The following is a 15265-nucleotide window of genomic DNA, read 5'->3' as shown; positions in this document are numbered from 1 at the left end:
TTTCATTTTTTATTCTTATGGTTTTGATCTGGAACAGGTGTTTATTGCAGTTCACTGTGCATTATACTATGTATAGTTGTTTTTGTGATAACTCAAGGTCTTGAATTACAATAATGCTTGATTAGAGGTTTTGACTAGGAAAGTGCTTGAAAATGTGATTCATGAAGAACAGAAAAACAAGTTTTTCTGACTGACATATAGACCAAATGACTCATGGAAATCATACATTCACATTCTAAATCGTAGTCGTTCGCCTTTGCCAGTTTTCAAGAGCTTATAACTGATTAATAGAACCCAGTGGAGCGTAGGCGGTGTGTGACACAAGAGTGCCTTCTTGAAGCTCATGCTGAGAAGATAATATCTGAAAGCTTTAACAGTGGGCGAGCATTGAGGCGTTTCTGTTTTTGTACACTGTATGACACAAACCCATGACAGTAAGATAAAAATAAGACCCATGTGTCAGCTCAGCAGATCTTGTGTCACCTCAGAACAGCAAATACACATCAGAACACTTCTGTGGTCACTGCTGTTTTCAAAGATCTGAATATCAGTTCATGCTATGTGACAAACAATTTTAACATAATTCTTCAGCGACTCATAGAAGTGCATAAACATAATCACTCTGCGAAACAAGGATATTTAAGCCTGACACTGTTATTGTCAACTGCTTCTGTTTGTCAGCGTGACAATTCGGATTGAATAAAGCGAGAGTGACATTTAGAAAAACTAAATCTAAAAAGTTTGGAATTGCTTCTTGGGAGCTAAATGTAAATGTCAGACATGCTCGGTTTTAGAAATGAGGCAACTGTCACTATTTTGCATTCAGCAGATGAATCAAAGTGACACTGACAGCTTGTCAATCACAAAGCAGCCTGAGTTGTCTTGACTTTGACAGAGAGGAAACATGAGAAGAGTGAAAGAAGAGACAGGTGGAGTGAGAGACAGACACCACAGGAGGACCAGGAAGGATGCCAAATGTGTGACAGAAGCTGTGTGAAAACTTTGGTTTGCAGAGCAAGGGAATGTGAAATGGGAAAATGTCAACAAACCAACAACTTTGCGGTCACTGACGATGCTCCGTTGTTGGATGTAAACCACAGGACTAGTCCAGTATAACATCAAACTGTAATATTTAGTTGACAGAAAGATCAATTCCGTTGCAGTCCTGTCTGACAGATCAAAGACTCTGTGATGATGAAAATGAGACTGAGGCAAAGCCCTGGACTGGAGCTCACAATAAACACACCCCAACAGCCGAGACATCTGACCCAGACTGCACCTGACCCCCCCTCAACCTCACCAGGGGGCAAAACCGAGCAGCTGCACCTTCTCTCATTCCACGAGCCGAGGGAGCAGATTATAGGAGGAACTGTACAAATGATAAACTGTCAGCGATTACAAGGGGATTAGTCATAAATATATGGAAGAACGGAGGGTGAATTGAACAAGGTCATCGCTGTGACATTAAAAATATCTTTGAAAGTCCCATTGGGATATTATGTTTGAGCATTTTGAGCCATGAGCATTTGGAGAAAAACAGGAAATGATTCAACACAAAAAGAGTGATAAACATAATATCTACAGCATTCAAAGTAAAGCCACAGCAGATACGAGGCATGTCCACATGCAGCACAGTATCCTGTCCCTAAACAGTAAAAAAATATACTACTGACATGACATCAGAACAGACACCATTCATCAACAATACAATAACAAGAAAAGCAGTCAGAGAGCACAGTACTCTGCCAAGGCTGCTCAGTCCTTGTATGACTTCTAACGTATGAAATCTTTGAAACATTCGTGGTCTGTTACAGGATCACAGTCGTGATCATCAGCAGACAGCTGATGTGTTCACTTGTAGTCATAGTTACAGTGATGCTGCGCAATGATACAGAACAAAACTGTGAATCCAGACTACAAGCCGCATCACTACCAAAATTTCATCACTTGATCCTTGTGTCATTTCTGACCTTCTCTGAAAAATTCATCCAAACTCGTTGGTCCGTTGTTGCGTAAAAATTTGAGCAGACAAACCAACGGCGATCGTCACATAACTTCGCTGCGTTCCTTGGCGGAGTAACAATGTTCTCTTGTAATTACAGTCTTTTTTTTTTTTAAATGCAAAATGCTTTCTAAAGAATTCTTTCATAGCAGCTGTCTGCAGTTGGTTTTTGCTCACATTTTCTCACTGTGGTTCACTTTTCACTGCAAAATAAAATCCTGTAGCTCTATGGAAACAGCAAAGCCACAGACCGAAGCAGAGAGGCCAACAATGGCTTTAGTCAAGCATAAACTTACATCATTAAAAAAAAAAGCATTAAATGAAAGCTAAATGTCATGGAATATTTACTTTACAAAATTTTGGAAAAAAAAAAAAAGTAGAATCCACATGCACAACATTTTGTACAAGTGTTCAAACTATACTGGGGAAAAATCCATCCATTATCTATACACCACCTAATCCTTCTTAAAGTCGCTTATGGGCTGAAATCTGTCCCAGCTAACACAAGGTGAAGACAGGAGACACGCTGGACAGGTCACCAGTCTATCACAGGCTACACATAGAGACAAACAATCACACTCACATTCACACCTATGGACAATTCAGAATCACCAATTAACCTCGGCATGTTTTCATACTGTGGGAGGAAGCTTGATTACTGGAGAATAATTTCCAAATGCTTCATTTTTTGCATCTCAAGAAGACCAATAGACCGATTTTGTTTTAAACTGATAGACCATCATGGTCACTTGTGCTGCCTGCATACCTCACCTGCAATAAAATGAACATATGCCTCAAGGTGAGATGATCTTGTTTAATGTACGAGAATTTAGACATCTATAATGTTGAAAACCTTTGCATAGTACAGTATATTTGGTGATATTTCATTACATATAACATGAATATGTACACAACTGTTCAAAAGTTTGGGGTCCCCCAGACAATTTCATGTTTTCCATGAAAACACACACTTTTATTCATGTGCTAACATAACTGCGCAAGGGTTTTCTAATCACCAATTAGCCTTTCAACACAGGATAATTGTTGAAAAGCCTTTCAACATTAGGCTAATTCAACAATTAGCCTAATGTTACATTGTGTTTACATTAGCTAACACAATGTCCCAATGTCCCACAGGAGTGATGGTTGCTGGAAATGTTCCGTTGTACTCCTATGTAGATATTCCATTAAAAATCAACCGTTACCAGCTAGAATAGTTTTTTTTTATACCACATTAACAATGTCTAGATTGTATTTCTGATTAATTTAATGTTATCTTCACTGAAAAAAAAAAAGATTTTCTTTCAGAAGTAAGGACATTTCTAAGTGAGTCCAAACTTTTGAACAGTAGTGTATAATTAGGATGAAGAGCTCTTCAATTTGTTCTCAAGAAATGCACAGACCATGTTACAGTTGAAAACGGAAAAATCTGTTGGATCTGTTGTTACCTTTGTCAGATGACTTACAGTGGGCTGATATACCATTAGCACATCATTAGCAAGAAGTTAAAAACTACAACCACTGTCATGTTAATTAATGGATGGTGCTTTAGAGTACGTGGTATTTCTAATACTGTAATATGTGATGGACCAGCTGTATCTTTGACAGGCGTTCTTCAGTTTATTTGACATGTATTTTCTTACAACTGGAACTAGTGAATGTATTCAGGTTTCTGGACTGAGGAGCCATTGACAGGTCACGGGTGTCAGCTGGTAGACAGATTACTTGTGGTATTGTTTTTAATCCTACACAGATTCATACAGAAAAATAATAACAGAGGGACAAAAATGCCTTATGTCACTAATCCATTTCTAATCCCTCATCACAGTGCTGCTGTCACTCGTCAAAACTCTCAAAACAATGTAGATGGGCTGCAAGCAGACACAAAAACTGGATCAATGCCTCGGCACACAACAGGAGCAACTATTACACAACCTTGTCAGGTTTAGAGAGAGCTGAAGGCAAGGAGGCAGGGAGAGAGAAAGGAGAGAAATAGCGTATTTATATACACACTTCTACACAACCAGGTCTCCACATGCTCTTTCATTTGTCATCCATCAGTGCTGCATTCAGTGAATCAAACTAAGAAAACTATAGCACAATTAGAGGCATTATTTGAGGGAGGATGTGTTAAAGAAGTGTCAGGCTGGTCTGAAAGGAGGAAATAAAGTCAAGCTGAATGGGATTGATTCTGCCCTACCTCACCATTGTGGTGGAAGCAGCCCCTTGCTTCAGCAGCGTCAGACCTTCGTAATCCAGCACTGGCCACTGCTACACAAGGGAGGGAGCAGGGAGATATAGAGAAGAGGGGAGGGTGGTGGGGGGTGCTTGTAAAAGTGTTACTGGGTTAGACAGAGTGAGACGAGACATAGAGAGAAATGACAGAAGTGGAGGGGGTGCTGTGTAAGAGTGTTAGAGAGAGAGGGAGAGAGGGGGCGGGGGCCTTTTAATCTGGGATTTGGATGAGCGTGAGCAGGCCTGATAGCAGCACCCGTCAGTGCTATCAGCCGTCCCCCCGCCTTCCCCTCATTCCCACCTCAGATGAATGTGACAGCCGCTGGCAGACTGGACCAGCTCCCCCCTGCGATCCTCCCTCAGCCTCACCTTCCCTCCTCATTCATAGCCCGAGAGGTCAGTGGCTCTCCCGTGTCTCCAAAGCCCTCTCTGTGATCCTAAAGCTAACAGAGCCCTCTCTGGCTGTCAACCAGACCAAGACAGGCCAGAACACGCAGCCAGGTCTTGGACAACTACAAGGTCCTTGCTATCTTGTCGGAGGCTAAATACAACAGCTGTGTTGCCTGTGCCTGGAGATTACATGTGGCGTAGTTACACCGGATCATAGTTAGCCCTCGCCAAGCTAAACCCTCCAATCCAGCCAATTCAGCAGTATGCCATTAGACTATTAATTTTGCAAGGGTTGGTTAGGGAGCTTTGCAAATGAGTTAGAAAATAAATGCACTGAGGAAAAGCCTGGCAGAAATTCATTGTAGTTCAGCTCCCAATTTTACACCTATCAAAGAACATATAGTCTGATTTCATCCACTTTGAATATTGAGGTAAATGTGATCCATATTCCATTTTTATTCCTCTACTCGTAAATATCTATTTATTAATCTGTACAGAACTGGATAACAAAGTTTCTTCATTATTTGTATTCACATTACTGAATAAGAAAAGCACTCAGAAAGTGCAGTACTCCGCCAAGGCTGCTCAGTTGATGTATAATTGCCGACAGAGAAGTCTGCAGCGGTCAATTTGCAGTCAGATTGCAATCGTGACCGTCAGCAGGCAGCTGATGTAGTGTTCACTTGTTAAAGTTACAGTGGCGCTGGGGCGCTATTTTGCAATGATACAAATCTGTGAATCCAGACTATAAGCCACATCTCTGTCGAAATCTAATCAGTTGGTGTCATATTTGACTTTCCCTGATTAGTTCATTATGAACAACAAACCTAAAAACCAGCAGTCACACTAGAGACTGTCCATGGTTGCAATGATCGTTGTAAAGACAAATTCAAATTGCAACCTGATGACAACGACAAGAAGTGAGAGGAACACCAAAGCTACTGTGGCTTATTCAAGGCAAAGCATGCATTTCTGCACCACGTTTCATGGAAATCCATTCAACAGCAGTTAGCAACATTCATTAAAATTCATTCTATGGGGATTACAAAACTACATGCAAAAATTCATAACAAACGAACCTTTCCATAGTTTCAGTCTGACTGGTGAATAGACTGATGAATGAACAAAACTAAGTTGCCGTTCCCAACACTGTGCCACCGTGGTAACAAATATGAACTTCTGAATATTAATTACATTGCCTTAAGCTGTGTTTGTACCTAATACATAATATTAAAATAAAAGTAATTTCAACAACAGGAAAAATCTTTGCAAAGCACAACAACAACAAAATAGGAAAGAATAAAAAATGTTTAAGTCCTTTAAAACTGGCACAGTTTGAATTCGTTTTTACAACAACCTTGCAAAGCCTCTGGTGCTCATCATGAAGCACAAATGTTGCTGTATTATAACAACAAGTCCAGAAAATGGACTTTTCCTAATATTTGCATTCTACTTAAGTGGGCTAGACTGATGATTTTAACATTACAGAAAACAGGCATTGCTTTGGCTTCATAACTTTTACCAACTGAATTCAAAAACATAAAGCAATGGAACATTTTGAAATCACATAAATTACCAAAATTAAACATTTCTCTTTCCTCACTGCTGTCTGCTATAAAGCACTGTCAGACTTCAGCATTTCTAGATATTGTACTTCTTAAAATTCAGTTATCAAAATGCAAAGCTGCCAAATTTATCTCATAAGATCCTTGTACAGCTTTTCGTCTAATATCCACCGATCCATGTTAAGTTCCTCACAGCTTTTATTCAAACTGAATGTCTCAGTAATTTGCATCGAAATAGTTCCACGGTTTCCTTGTACAGTTTGATTTTGGCTCCGATTTCAACGCTGTCCTTTTCATATGAGGGAGAACAAACAAGACATTTTATTTTTAATTATGAAACTCATTTCCCTCAAATGTCACTTATGTAATCTGGGCTGTGAGGTTCTCCGTAGGTTTTCTCGGAAGCCTTTTTGAGATCTGTAAAGACACCATTATTTTGTGATGCGACTATCTGTGTAGAGCAGGACAAAATGTATTTTGCCTTTCTCTTTCTGTGTGTGTCGGCGTGTTTAATCATTAACTGTTGGACCATTACTCACCAAGAAACGTGTGCAACAACAAACCTGGTTAGAATCAGTAAAATAAAAAGACTGGAGCTGCTTATTTGCTTGCAAATATTCAAATGTCACATAAACCAGTTGCAAAAAAAAGTACTGTGCTTAGAACTAGTGCTGCTGTGATGTGTTCTCAACTACCACACCACTTTTGAGAAGTAAGTGTTAATTTAATGAAGTTATTGCTGCCATATGTTGATTAACATATTGTAACTCTCAAACTTTAGGGCACTCATTCAAAACTACATTTAAAATGTATATTCAAACCTGAGAGGAGCAGGATTGCACTGGAAATATGTTCATTTTTAAACAGTGCATTAAAAGATTATCACTGCTCATTTATAGGACTGGCTATTTTTCTTGTGACTTGGAGAACCAGTGAAGCATATTAAAATGCTTTATCTCTCGCTGTTTGGTTAGTTTAATTAGAGCTACATATCTGAATCTGCCAGGCTTGTTGATAGTAGACCAGTTAAGTAAATACATTAAACAATAAAAACAGAAAGCACAATTAATGGCAAAGAACTCCCTTCTCATGGGAAGCTCACCACAACTTGTTTTGTTTACTCAGAGAGTATGTAAAGTTAAAGTTCAGTGAGCGTATGTCGCACTGAACCTCATTAACACAGACTGTTTTATATGTTTGCAGACCAAATAGCTACAAAAAAAAAACACCATCTATACTTCATACAATGGGTAGTGCTATTAAAAGACCACATAATCAGCATTACAATGACATAGCACAGATCCAAACTCAAAGATGACTACAGTGCATTCCCCTGCTGATTAATATCACTGAAGGTCCCAAAAGGTATGTCTACTCTTTTAATTTAACTGAAAAGTCTGTGGGACTACACCTGTGAGTCAGTTGTCAGGTCTTTCAAGCGGGCTGAACAGCATGCCCTTCCTATCCAACCTTGTCCATATTTTCCACCTCCCTCTCCTCCTTAGATCATGACTGCAGGAGCAGGAGTGACTCAGGGCTTTCCAAGAATAGGATTCCCTTTGACAACCACCAGGCGCCCCATTTCCCTGCATCTGGCCTTGGGCAGCAAGGAGAAGAGAGACAGCGACAAGGCAAAGAGAACGAGACTTCAAACAGACTGGGGTTATCTGACGAGACGTCGACAGGAAAGAAGAGAATAAATTGGATGTACTGTGGGAGAGACAGAGGCAGCTGGGAGCTGCAGGTTAGGCCTTGGGCTGGTTGAAGGGAACCAGGCTCAGCATGCATCCAGCCACCACTCTATCCTCTTGCATAATGTCTCAGGTTCAATATAGCCCTCGACAGCTATTTAAAGCATGCCTGTCTAGGTCCGCTGACAAAAAGGTGATATTCTTAGCAGCCACAGCGCAGCATGAAAGTCTCTGCTGGGGCTATATTGGTCACAGACAAGCCCTGGGGTGTGGATATTGGTAATGTTGCACCTATTTTTAGCCCTGCTGATGATCTGGGGTATTTACATGAAGTAAAAAAAAAAAAGAAAACTCCTTCCACCACCCCTAAATCACTGGATAGTTCACTGCTCTGTGTAGCACCAGCCAGTCAGCTCAGCAGAATTTGCCAAATAACAAACTGATTCAAACACTGCTCACATGCACCTTTTGCAGCACTTAAACATTTGTGACCTGCAAGAAGTCGATTAACTGACCGCAAAAAAAGCTAGTAATATGACAAAAAGTCAAAGCTTTCCAGGTAATTTGGTCATTTTGGAATCATGCAAAAACAACTTATAACAAACGGCATAGCGAGTTTGAGACCTACAGTAAACAGGACTTGTGAAACACTGACTAAAAACAGCTTTGGGCATTATCGGTTAATAAATAACTCATGTTTTACACAGACACATCCAGCCTTTCTTTTTTAAACAGAATGTGAAAATTTAAGTTTCTGAACTGATCATAGAAAGTAATTACTACACACCTGACTTCTTGTAATGAGTGCCAAACACAAAATATGGAGGGGGGGAAAAAGTGTGGACTTAAAAATCATATCGACCCCTTTAAATAGTGCTATTGCTCCACTGACAATAAATATTTAAAAATTGACTGCTTTGCCATTTTGCTGTGTAAAAACTTAGAAAATCTGAGAGCAAAATATCAAATGTTACAATCCCTTTAAAAAAAAAAACACGGGGATGAATCGTGCATTGGCAGAAACTGGGATTTTTGGCTTTATGTTGGACGACGCAAAGCGAAACCCTCAGTTTTAAAGGTTTGCTGGGTTAAACAATAAAGTGAAGATACGCCCGCCATATAAAGAATTAATGGAAAATAAGAAAGTTTAATCAAAGTACATCTTGAGACAAACCTGCCAGTTTGCAAAGGCATCAACCTGACACCAAAAAGAAGTCGAAAGGTCAGTATCAGTAGGCGGTCACTTTGCTCCTCTTTTTCAGCGTAGATTATACTCCACTGCAGACGTACACTCAGACAACCACATGCACCACAGATCTGGAGTTCTTACATGCTACTTTCTAGGCTATGCGTGGAGATGCACACATTCCATGCACAAGCAGAAACCAAGCATGAACAGAAAGCGTGATCTTTTTGCTCATTAGCACTACAAATCACATCAGAACGACCCATGTTGGTTTTCATGCTCATTTGATGTCCTTGTAGCATGACACAGATGACACAACTTACATCCCTAACAAACCTTCAAGGTGCAGAAAGTAGAAAACTGTGACCTTACTCGTTTCACCAGTCAAAGATACTAGGAAGCGATCATTTTTTTACTGAATCGTATTCAAATGAGCGCGACTTATATTCTAAGTCAGTAATCTACAGAGAAGATCTAGAAACAACAGCAGTCGTGTCTCTATTGACCTGATCAAACCTCAGCTCAGACATGCACTACTCGGTCTGACGAATGCAGTTCTGATATGTCAAATCACAAACATTTGACACACACATAAAAATGCATCTTCCTTCTACTTCTGAAAGCTACTACTAACCATGTTCCCCTTAAATGGGCACGTGGAGCTGATGAAAAAGTCATGTTTTGTCTCCTATATTATATCTGCACTGCTTTGTGTCTGAGTAAATGAATAAAATGCAAAACATGCATCTGGAAAAAAATACTCCAACAGTGGGCTCAGTGCACTCCTGGAAATGTTGGCAGCGCTATCTTATTCCTCCACATGGGCTGTTGTTTTCCTGTCGGCTTATCGAGAAAACTGACTCACTGTTCTCAGCTGGTCAAATGAGTTTCAGTGACAGACGAGATCTGTTCCATGAACAAAGGGGGAGGGGGGGGGCAGAGGTGCTTTCCAATAGGGGAAAGTTTGTAACACTACACAGAATTAACTGGCAAAATAAAAATGGCAGAGCAGTGTAAAGTGATTCTCTCGGCCCACATTTCTACTGAACTCCTTCCAGTGTTCAGTGATTGTACTGAATGCACAATCACAATGAGGGGCAGTACAAACACTTCCATTATTACTTAACAGCCACAAATCTTCACCACAAAGACAATAATGACAAAACAAGAGGAAACTCCAGCCCTGCCCAATATTATGATGAATTAAAATCCTTCCTGAAACGGGGAGCCAGACTGATATGATCATCGGCAGAAGAGGAGGTCTGTTAGATCAAAATGGCTCACATTGTAGTATTGTTCCTCTGTGGTATTTCAGCTCAGGAAGTACAAAACGAGCCACAGAGCAACAGTCATATAAGTCTCAACCAATCGACAAACCGTGGAAACTGGCTGCGATGAAAACAGCTTTAAACTTAGTCTCAGTGTTTTCCCCTCAACTCTGATCTGAGCCTGCTGGCGGCGTCGGCCCCCGAGGCAGCTGAACGTCTGTCGGCTCACAAGTGCTTCCTCTAAATCTCACAAACATCTATGAAATAAATGAACTTGAAGTCTTATTCCTGTGACAAAGTGAGAGTTTATGGCACCGATACTTGCTTCATAGTTTCTTTTCCCCGCTATTCTCAGCAGGTGTGAAAACATTTCACTCATTATTTTTCACAATGCTGTGGCGGCAACAGCTTTTCTCCAAGTAATCCAGTAATCTGAGCCACATACTTTATTTGGACACTGGAAATAAAAGTGAGTTCAGCTTTTAGGTAATTGACTAACACTTAAATACAGTATGTCAACTAAATGCTTGTTCGACTTACAGAAATTAATCTGCCTACTTAAGTTATGCATGCATGCACAGTTTGTTTTGGTCAGGCTTTTCATTTGTGCATTTTGATTCAAATAAATATGACGGACACGCAAACTGGAAAGAGTCTTCCAAACAGTCTGATGAATAAACAGTTACGGATGCAAGCTTACAAGTATTTAGGTTGTACTTGATAGCTTAGTACACACCACCAGTATAAACTGTGTACAGCATGTAGCTGCATCTTTGCTTCAAGGTACAACGGAAAGGAGCGAAGAGTGGCAATGGACAATGATTACGGAAATGTTGTGCGTTATTAGAGCTGCAGAATACATGGTGTTGCAGGGAATGCGATATGTAGTAAGGCAAGCTAACTCAAACACATCACACTACAACTTTTTTCTGTTTGATACAAAAAGAAAACTGTCGTGGTTCTCATTTTCCATAACTAATCTACAAAGGCTCCACTTGTGAGCAGCAATATGAGGGAGGCGTAGGAAAGAAACGCTGATAAGGACGATTCGGTTGCGAAAAAAAACCCATTAGTTTCAGGGCTGCATAACTTTAGCTTCTCACAATAAAAGGAATATGATCAACTGCGATACTGATGTTTAAAATGCTTACACAAAACTCATCTAATTGAAAATAGCTTGTGCAGGTAAAATCTCCTGGCTTATGGTAAATCTGGCATCCTTATTCTACTATTTTCTAAGTAATTTTTGGCCAAACATCACCCTTTTGTCGTTTTTCGGGAAAATCTGTAAAGTGTAGCGTCTATCGATGAGCAGAAGAAGAAGAAGAATTATATCTTAAGTCTAGTTTTATTGCAAATGTGTGCATTAGCTGAAATGGAGCACAACACAGAAGTTAAAGCAGTTCTCTGTCTTTCATTTAAATGTCAAAGTGCAATAAAACTATATTGTCTCCAAAACCATGACAATCATTAAAAGTGAAATTGCGATTGCAACAGTGATTAAAATAATCATGACTAACATTTTGCCCTTAATCGTGCAGCCCTTGTCAGTAATATGGAAATATTTCAGCTGCTGAACGGATGAAGTTGACCATAAAAACATTACATCGTCAGCAATTTGTCACCACCATACGAGACGACATGACCAGTTTGTTTGACCATTTAAATCAGCACCACAAAGCTCTGCAAACTTTGTCATCCGAAGCACAAAAAAAAAACAAAAAAAAAAACTATTGTGGATGCCAGAGTTAAATCTTATGAGAAAGTGTCCAAACTGTTTGTATCAGCATTTTTTAAATGACTTTTTATTTTCAGTGCACACACACGCCCGGACAAATTCACCCATTTATGTAAATGTTGTGCGTTTAACCATACATGTATTGGTCCAGAATTCATTACTCTAAAGGACACAAACAGGTTATTATATTCTGACAGCTTGAAAAGTATTTATTTGTCCTTAATGGGCAAAACTGCATATAGAGCACAGTGTCGTTTGTCAAACATCATGAGATACGATGCACATGCTAACTTTTCCACCCATATAGACTATTTGTATCAACTGTAAACTCTGTGACTGCCAACGCTGCATTTTCTTGAGTCCACAACATCCGTAATGGCTTTGAGGCAAGCTGGTGGCTGTAGTCAACATTTCAGAGGTCATCTTGATTAGAAACAAACTGCCATGAAACTTGTGCAGTTTAGTTAAAACGTCAGCTTGAAAGAAGCGCTTCACTTTAAATAGCTCCATTTCTCGGCAACACACAAAATGACGTGAACCCTTTACAACTCTGAATAGTTTTTTCCTCTTTTTTTTTTTTTTTTTTACGTACACATACAAGAGGTACTGCGTAATATATAATGTAAGGTACCTGAACTTCTATCAAGCGCAAAATCTTAAGTTAGATGATACAATAACACAAAATAAAAAAAAAAAACCATCCATTTGAGTCTAGATTGTTAATTACAGCCTCCTGTAGCACTGAACTCATCAAATCCTGAGCTGGATAATGCATCAGGGAGATCCACAAATCACAAATAACCCACAGATGTACACATGATAAAAAATACATAGGAGAGTGTTATATATATATTTATATATAAAGTATATATACTGAAATCAAATAAACTGTTAAATCGTGTCTCTTGAGCACTTACTAGAAAACAAATTAATCGACAAAACGCGTCAACATCAGTATATTTAGCTTTTTTTTTTTTTTTTTAATTTTCTGTTTTTCTTTGGTCAGCTGCAGCCCTTCAGTTTCAGACAATGGCCACTTCAGTTAAATGTAAAAGCTTCCAAAGACCCAAAGGCTTAGAGAATATACTTCAAACTATTGTGGGCCAAAATGGTGGTTTGTAAACTGTGCAGAGTTTCAGTGGCCCAACGCACAAACCCCTGAAGATGTTGCTTCTCTCCTGCTCTCTGTGCTAAAATATACTGCATTTAATCCAGCAAACTTTCCATTAAAGCTGATTTCTTTACATTTTTTTCTGCCTCTGTTGTCAGACAACGGTAGGCGCCCATGAAGACTACATGTTAAACAGCTGTTAGCTGGAAGCTGCTGAGTTTATTTCTGAGACGTGTCACAAACTGGTCTGCATGTTTTTAGTAGGTTCCATAGAAACTTGGATTTCTTGCACCACTTACTCTCTTTCTTTTAAATAGACATGCTTTTTTGTCAAGTTGGAGTGCCCAGTTGAACTCTACAGTTTTGCACTTTAATATATTACATGTATTGTCTTAAATATAGCAATGTTTTTTTCCCTTCTGGTCATAAATAAATCATGTACATCAATTCTTTATTAGTTAAAATAGAAAACTGCAGATTAAATGACAGAAAAATAGTCCTTAGAGTCAGCCCTGTATAAAAGAATCTAAATATCTATGTTTAAGTTTTACCAATAGATGCATAAGTCGGTCAAAAATGACCCGGTGACATCATTTTCTCGCAATATATTTGTAATGAAAAGTTTTTTTAAATTTTATATTCCAGTTGTTCCTCATAAATGTTTTTGATATCAATCCATTTAATTTCTAAGTTGCCTTTAATACTTTTAAAGAAATTCTAGTATTTGTACGACTACCCGAAGCTCTTTATCACTGGTAATAGCATACAACAGGTGATGCAGTACACAAACTTGGACAGACAGAAATCAGCAACAGTTAGAGAAAAAGAGTGGAAAACTGTCAATAAAATGGATGCTGACATTCTTCTATTGCTGCCATGTGTAATATTCTTCTTCTTCAATTATCAAAATGTTTAAAATCTGTTATAAAGTGAAAAATAAACATATTTCAAACATGAAATCATTCGTGTGTGTACAAAAATATAATTAAAAAAAACAGTAAAACTAATTATTATTCTTAACCAAAATTACAAAAAATTATAATTATCATACGGGTCATTTTGTGGAAGAGTTTAAGGTTCAATCACTGGAGCATCTAAGGGTTAAACACGGACTTTGTCAGAAATAAATCACAACCTTCACAAAGCCCTGCACGCCAAAATGCAAATGGTTGAATGAATGACAGCAGAGAGAGTTGAGGAGAGTCTCAGCAGGTAACACAGTTTAAGCAGGCTCTAGTCTGCTTGTGTTGTCGCCCCACTTCGAGTCAAACAGCTGAGTAACTCACAGCTACAACACAAACATTTACGCAGCTTCTTTGAGAAGAGGCTGGAATACGAGGTGTTAATATGAAGGTCCGCGGCGAAAAGTAAAGTTGAGGCGCAGCGGCCGTGTCGCCTCCGACCGCCGGTAGTCTGACGGTTTGCGGTAAAAACGGAACCGACTGTCAGTCTGCAAAACAAAGTCCACTTTACCTGCGAGATGTCATAGCAGTCTCTGAAAGCTGTCAGTGTCCTCAAACGTTCCTGCTGCCTCTGCCGAGCCTCTGAGCGGACCGAGGCTGTTCAACCTGCCGTGAAGCTGCGCACACCGACTCATTCTGCTCAGCCCCTTCAAAATAAAGCTCCCATCAGGAGACGGAATCTGCAGCAGGTGAATTTCTACGTTGTATCTAAATAGCCGGTTATCCGAAAGTTTCTCTATATACTGTGTAGTCGTGACATTTTTTCATGTTATTTGTCCTATTTTTTATTTCCTATTTGGGCTTTTATTTTTTAATTTAACAGCAATTTTCTTGTCAGAGTCAATGTTAACGTTATTGGGATCTTGACACACAGGAAGCTCAGCCCAGCCCCCCAGTTTTTGAGATGATAACTTTAATATGATTTGCTAGTGGGAAAAAAATAGGTGAATTCATATTAAGAATCAGCCTTCATTCTCCACACCCCCACGGCGTAAGTTATATTGTGTTATACATGCAATTTATTATATTTTATTTTGTAGATTCTTGTTCTACAACAGGGGTGTCAAACTCATTTTAATTCATATAGCCCAATTTGATCTCAAGTGGGCTGGAGCAG

The 15265-nt window shown here is 39.2% G+C and overlaps 1 protein-coding gene across 2 annotated transcripts in view; it reads right to left on the bottom strand.

Annotated features, from left to right (window-relative positions):
- The window catches only part of ptpn11b (protein tyrosine phosphatase non-receptor type 11b), a 46593-nt gene extending 31811 nt beyond the window's left edge, over positions 1-14782 (bottom strand). For both annotated transcript variants that reach the window (XM_022195424.2, XM_022195425.2), the window contains exon 1: positions 14660-14782. In XM_022195424.2, coding sequence (XP_022051116.1) covers positions 14660-14673 — 14 coding nt within the window. In that variant the 5' untranslated portion in view covers positions 14674-14782. The remainder of the gene's footprint in view (positions 1-14659) is intronic.
- Positions 14783-15265: the final 483 nt, after the last annotated feature.

The sequence above is a fragment of the Acanthochromis polyacanthus genome, chromosome 6 (assembly GCF_021347895.1).
Source record: "Acanthochromis polyacanthus isolate Apoly-LR-REF ecotype Palm Island chromosome 6, KAUST_Apoly_ChrSc, whole genome shotgun sequence".
In the NCBI taxonomy this organism is placed as follows: Eukaryota; Metazoa; Chordata; class Actinopteri; family Pomacentridae; genus Acanthochromis; species Acanthochromis polyacanthus.
The sequence above is the reverse complement of the archived record's forward strand: the minus strand, read 5'-3'. Positions and strand labels throughout refer to the sequence as shown.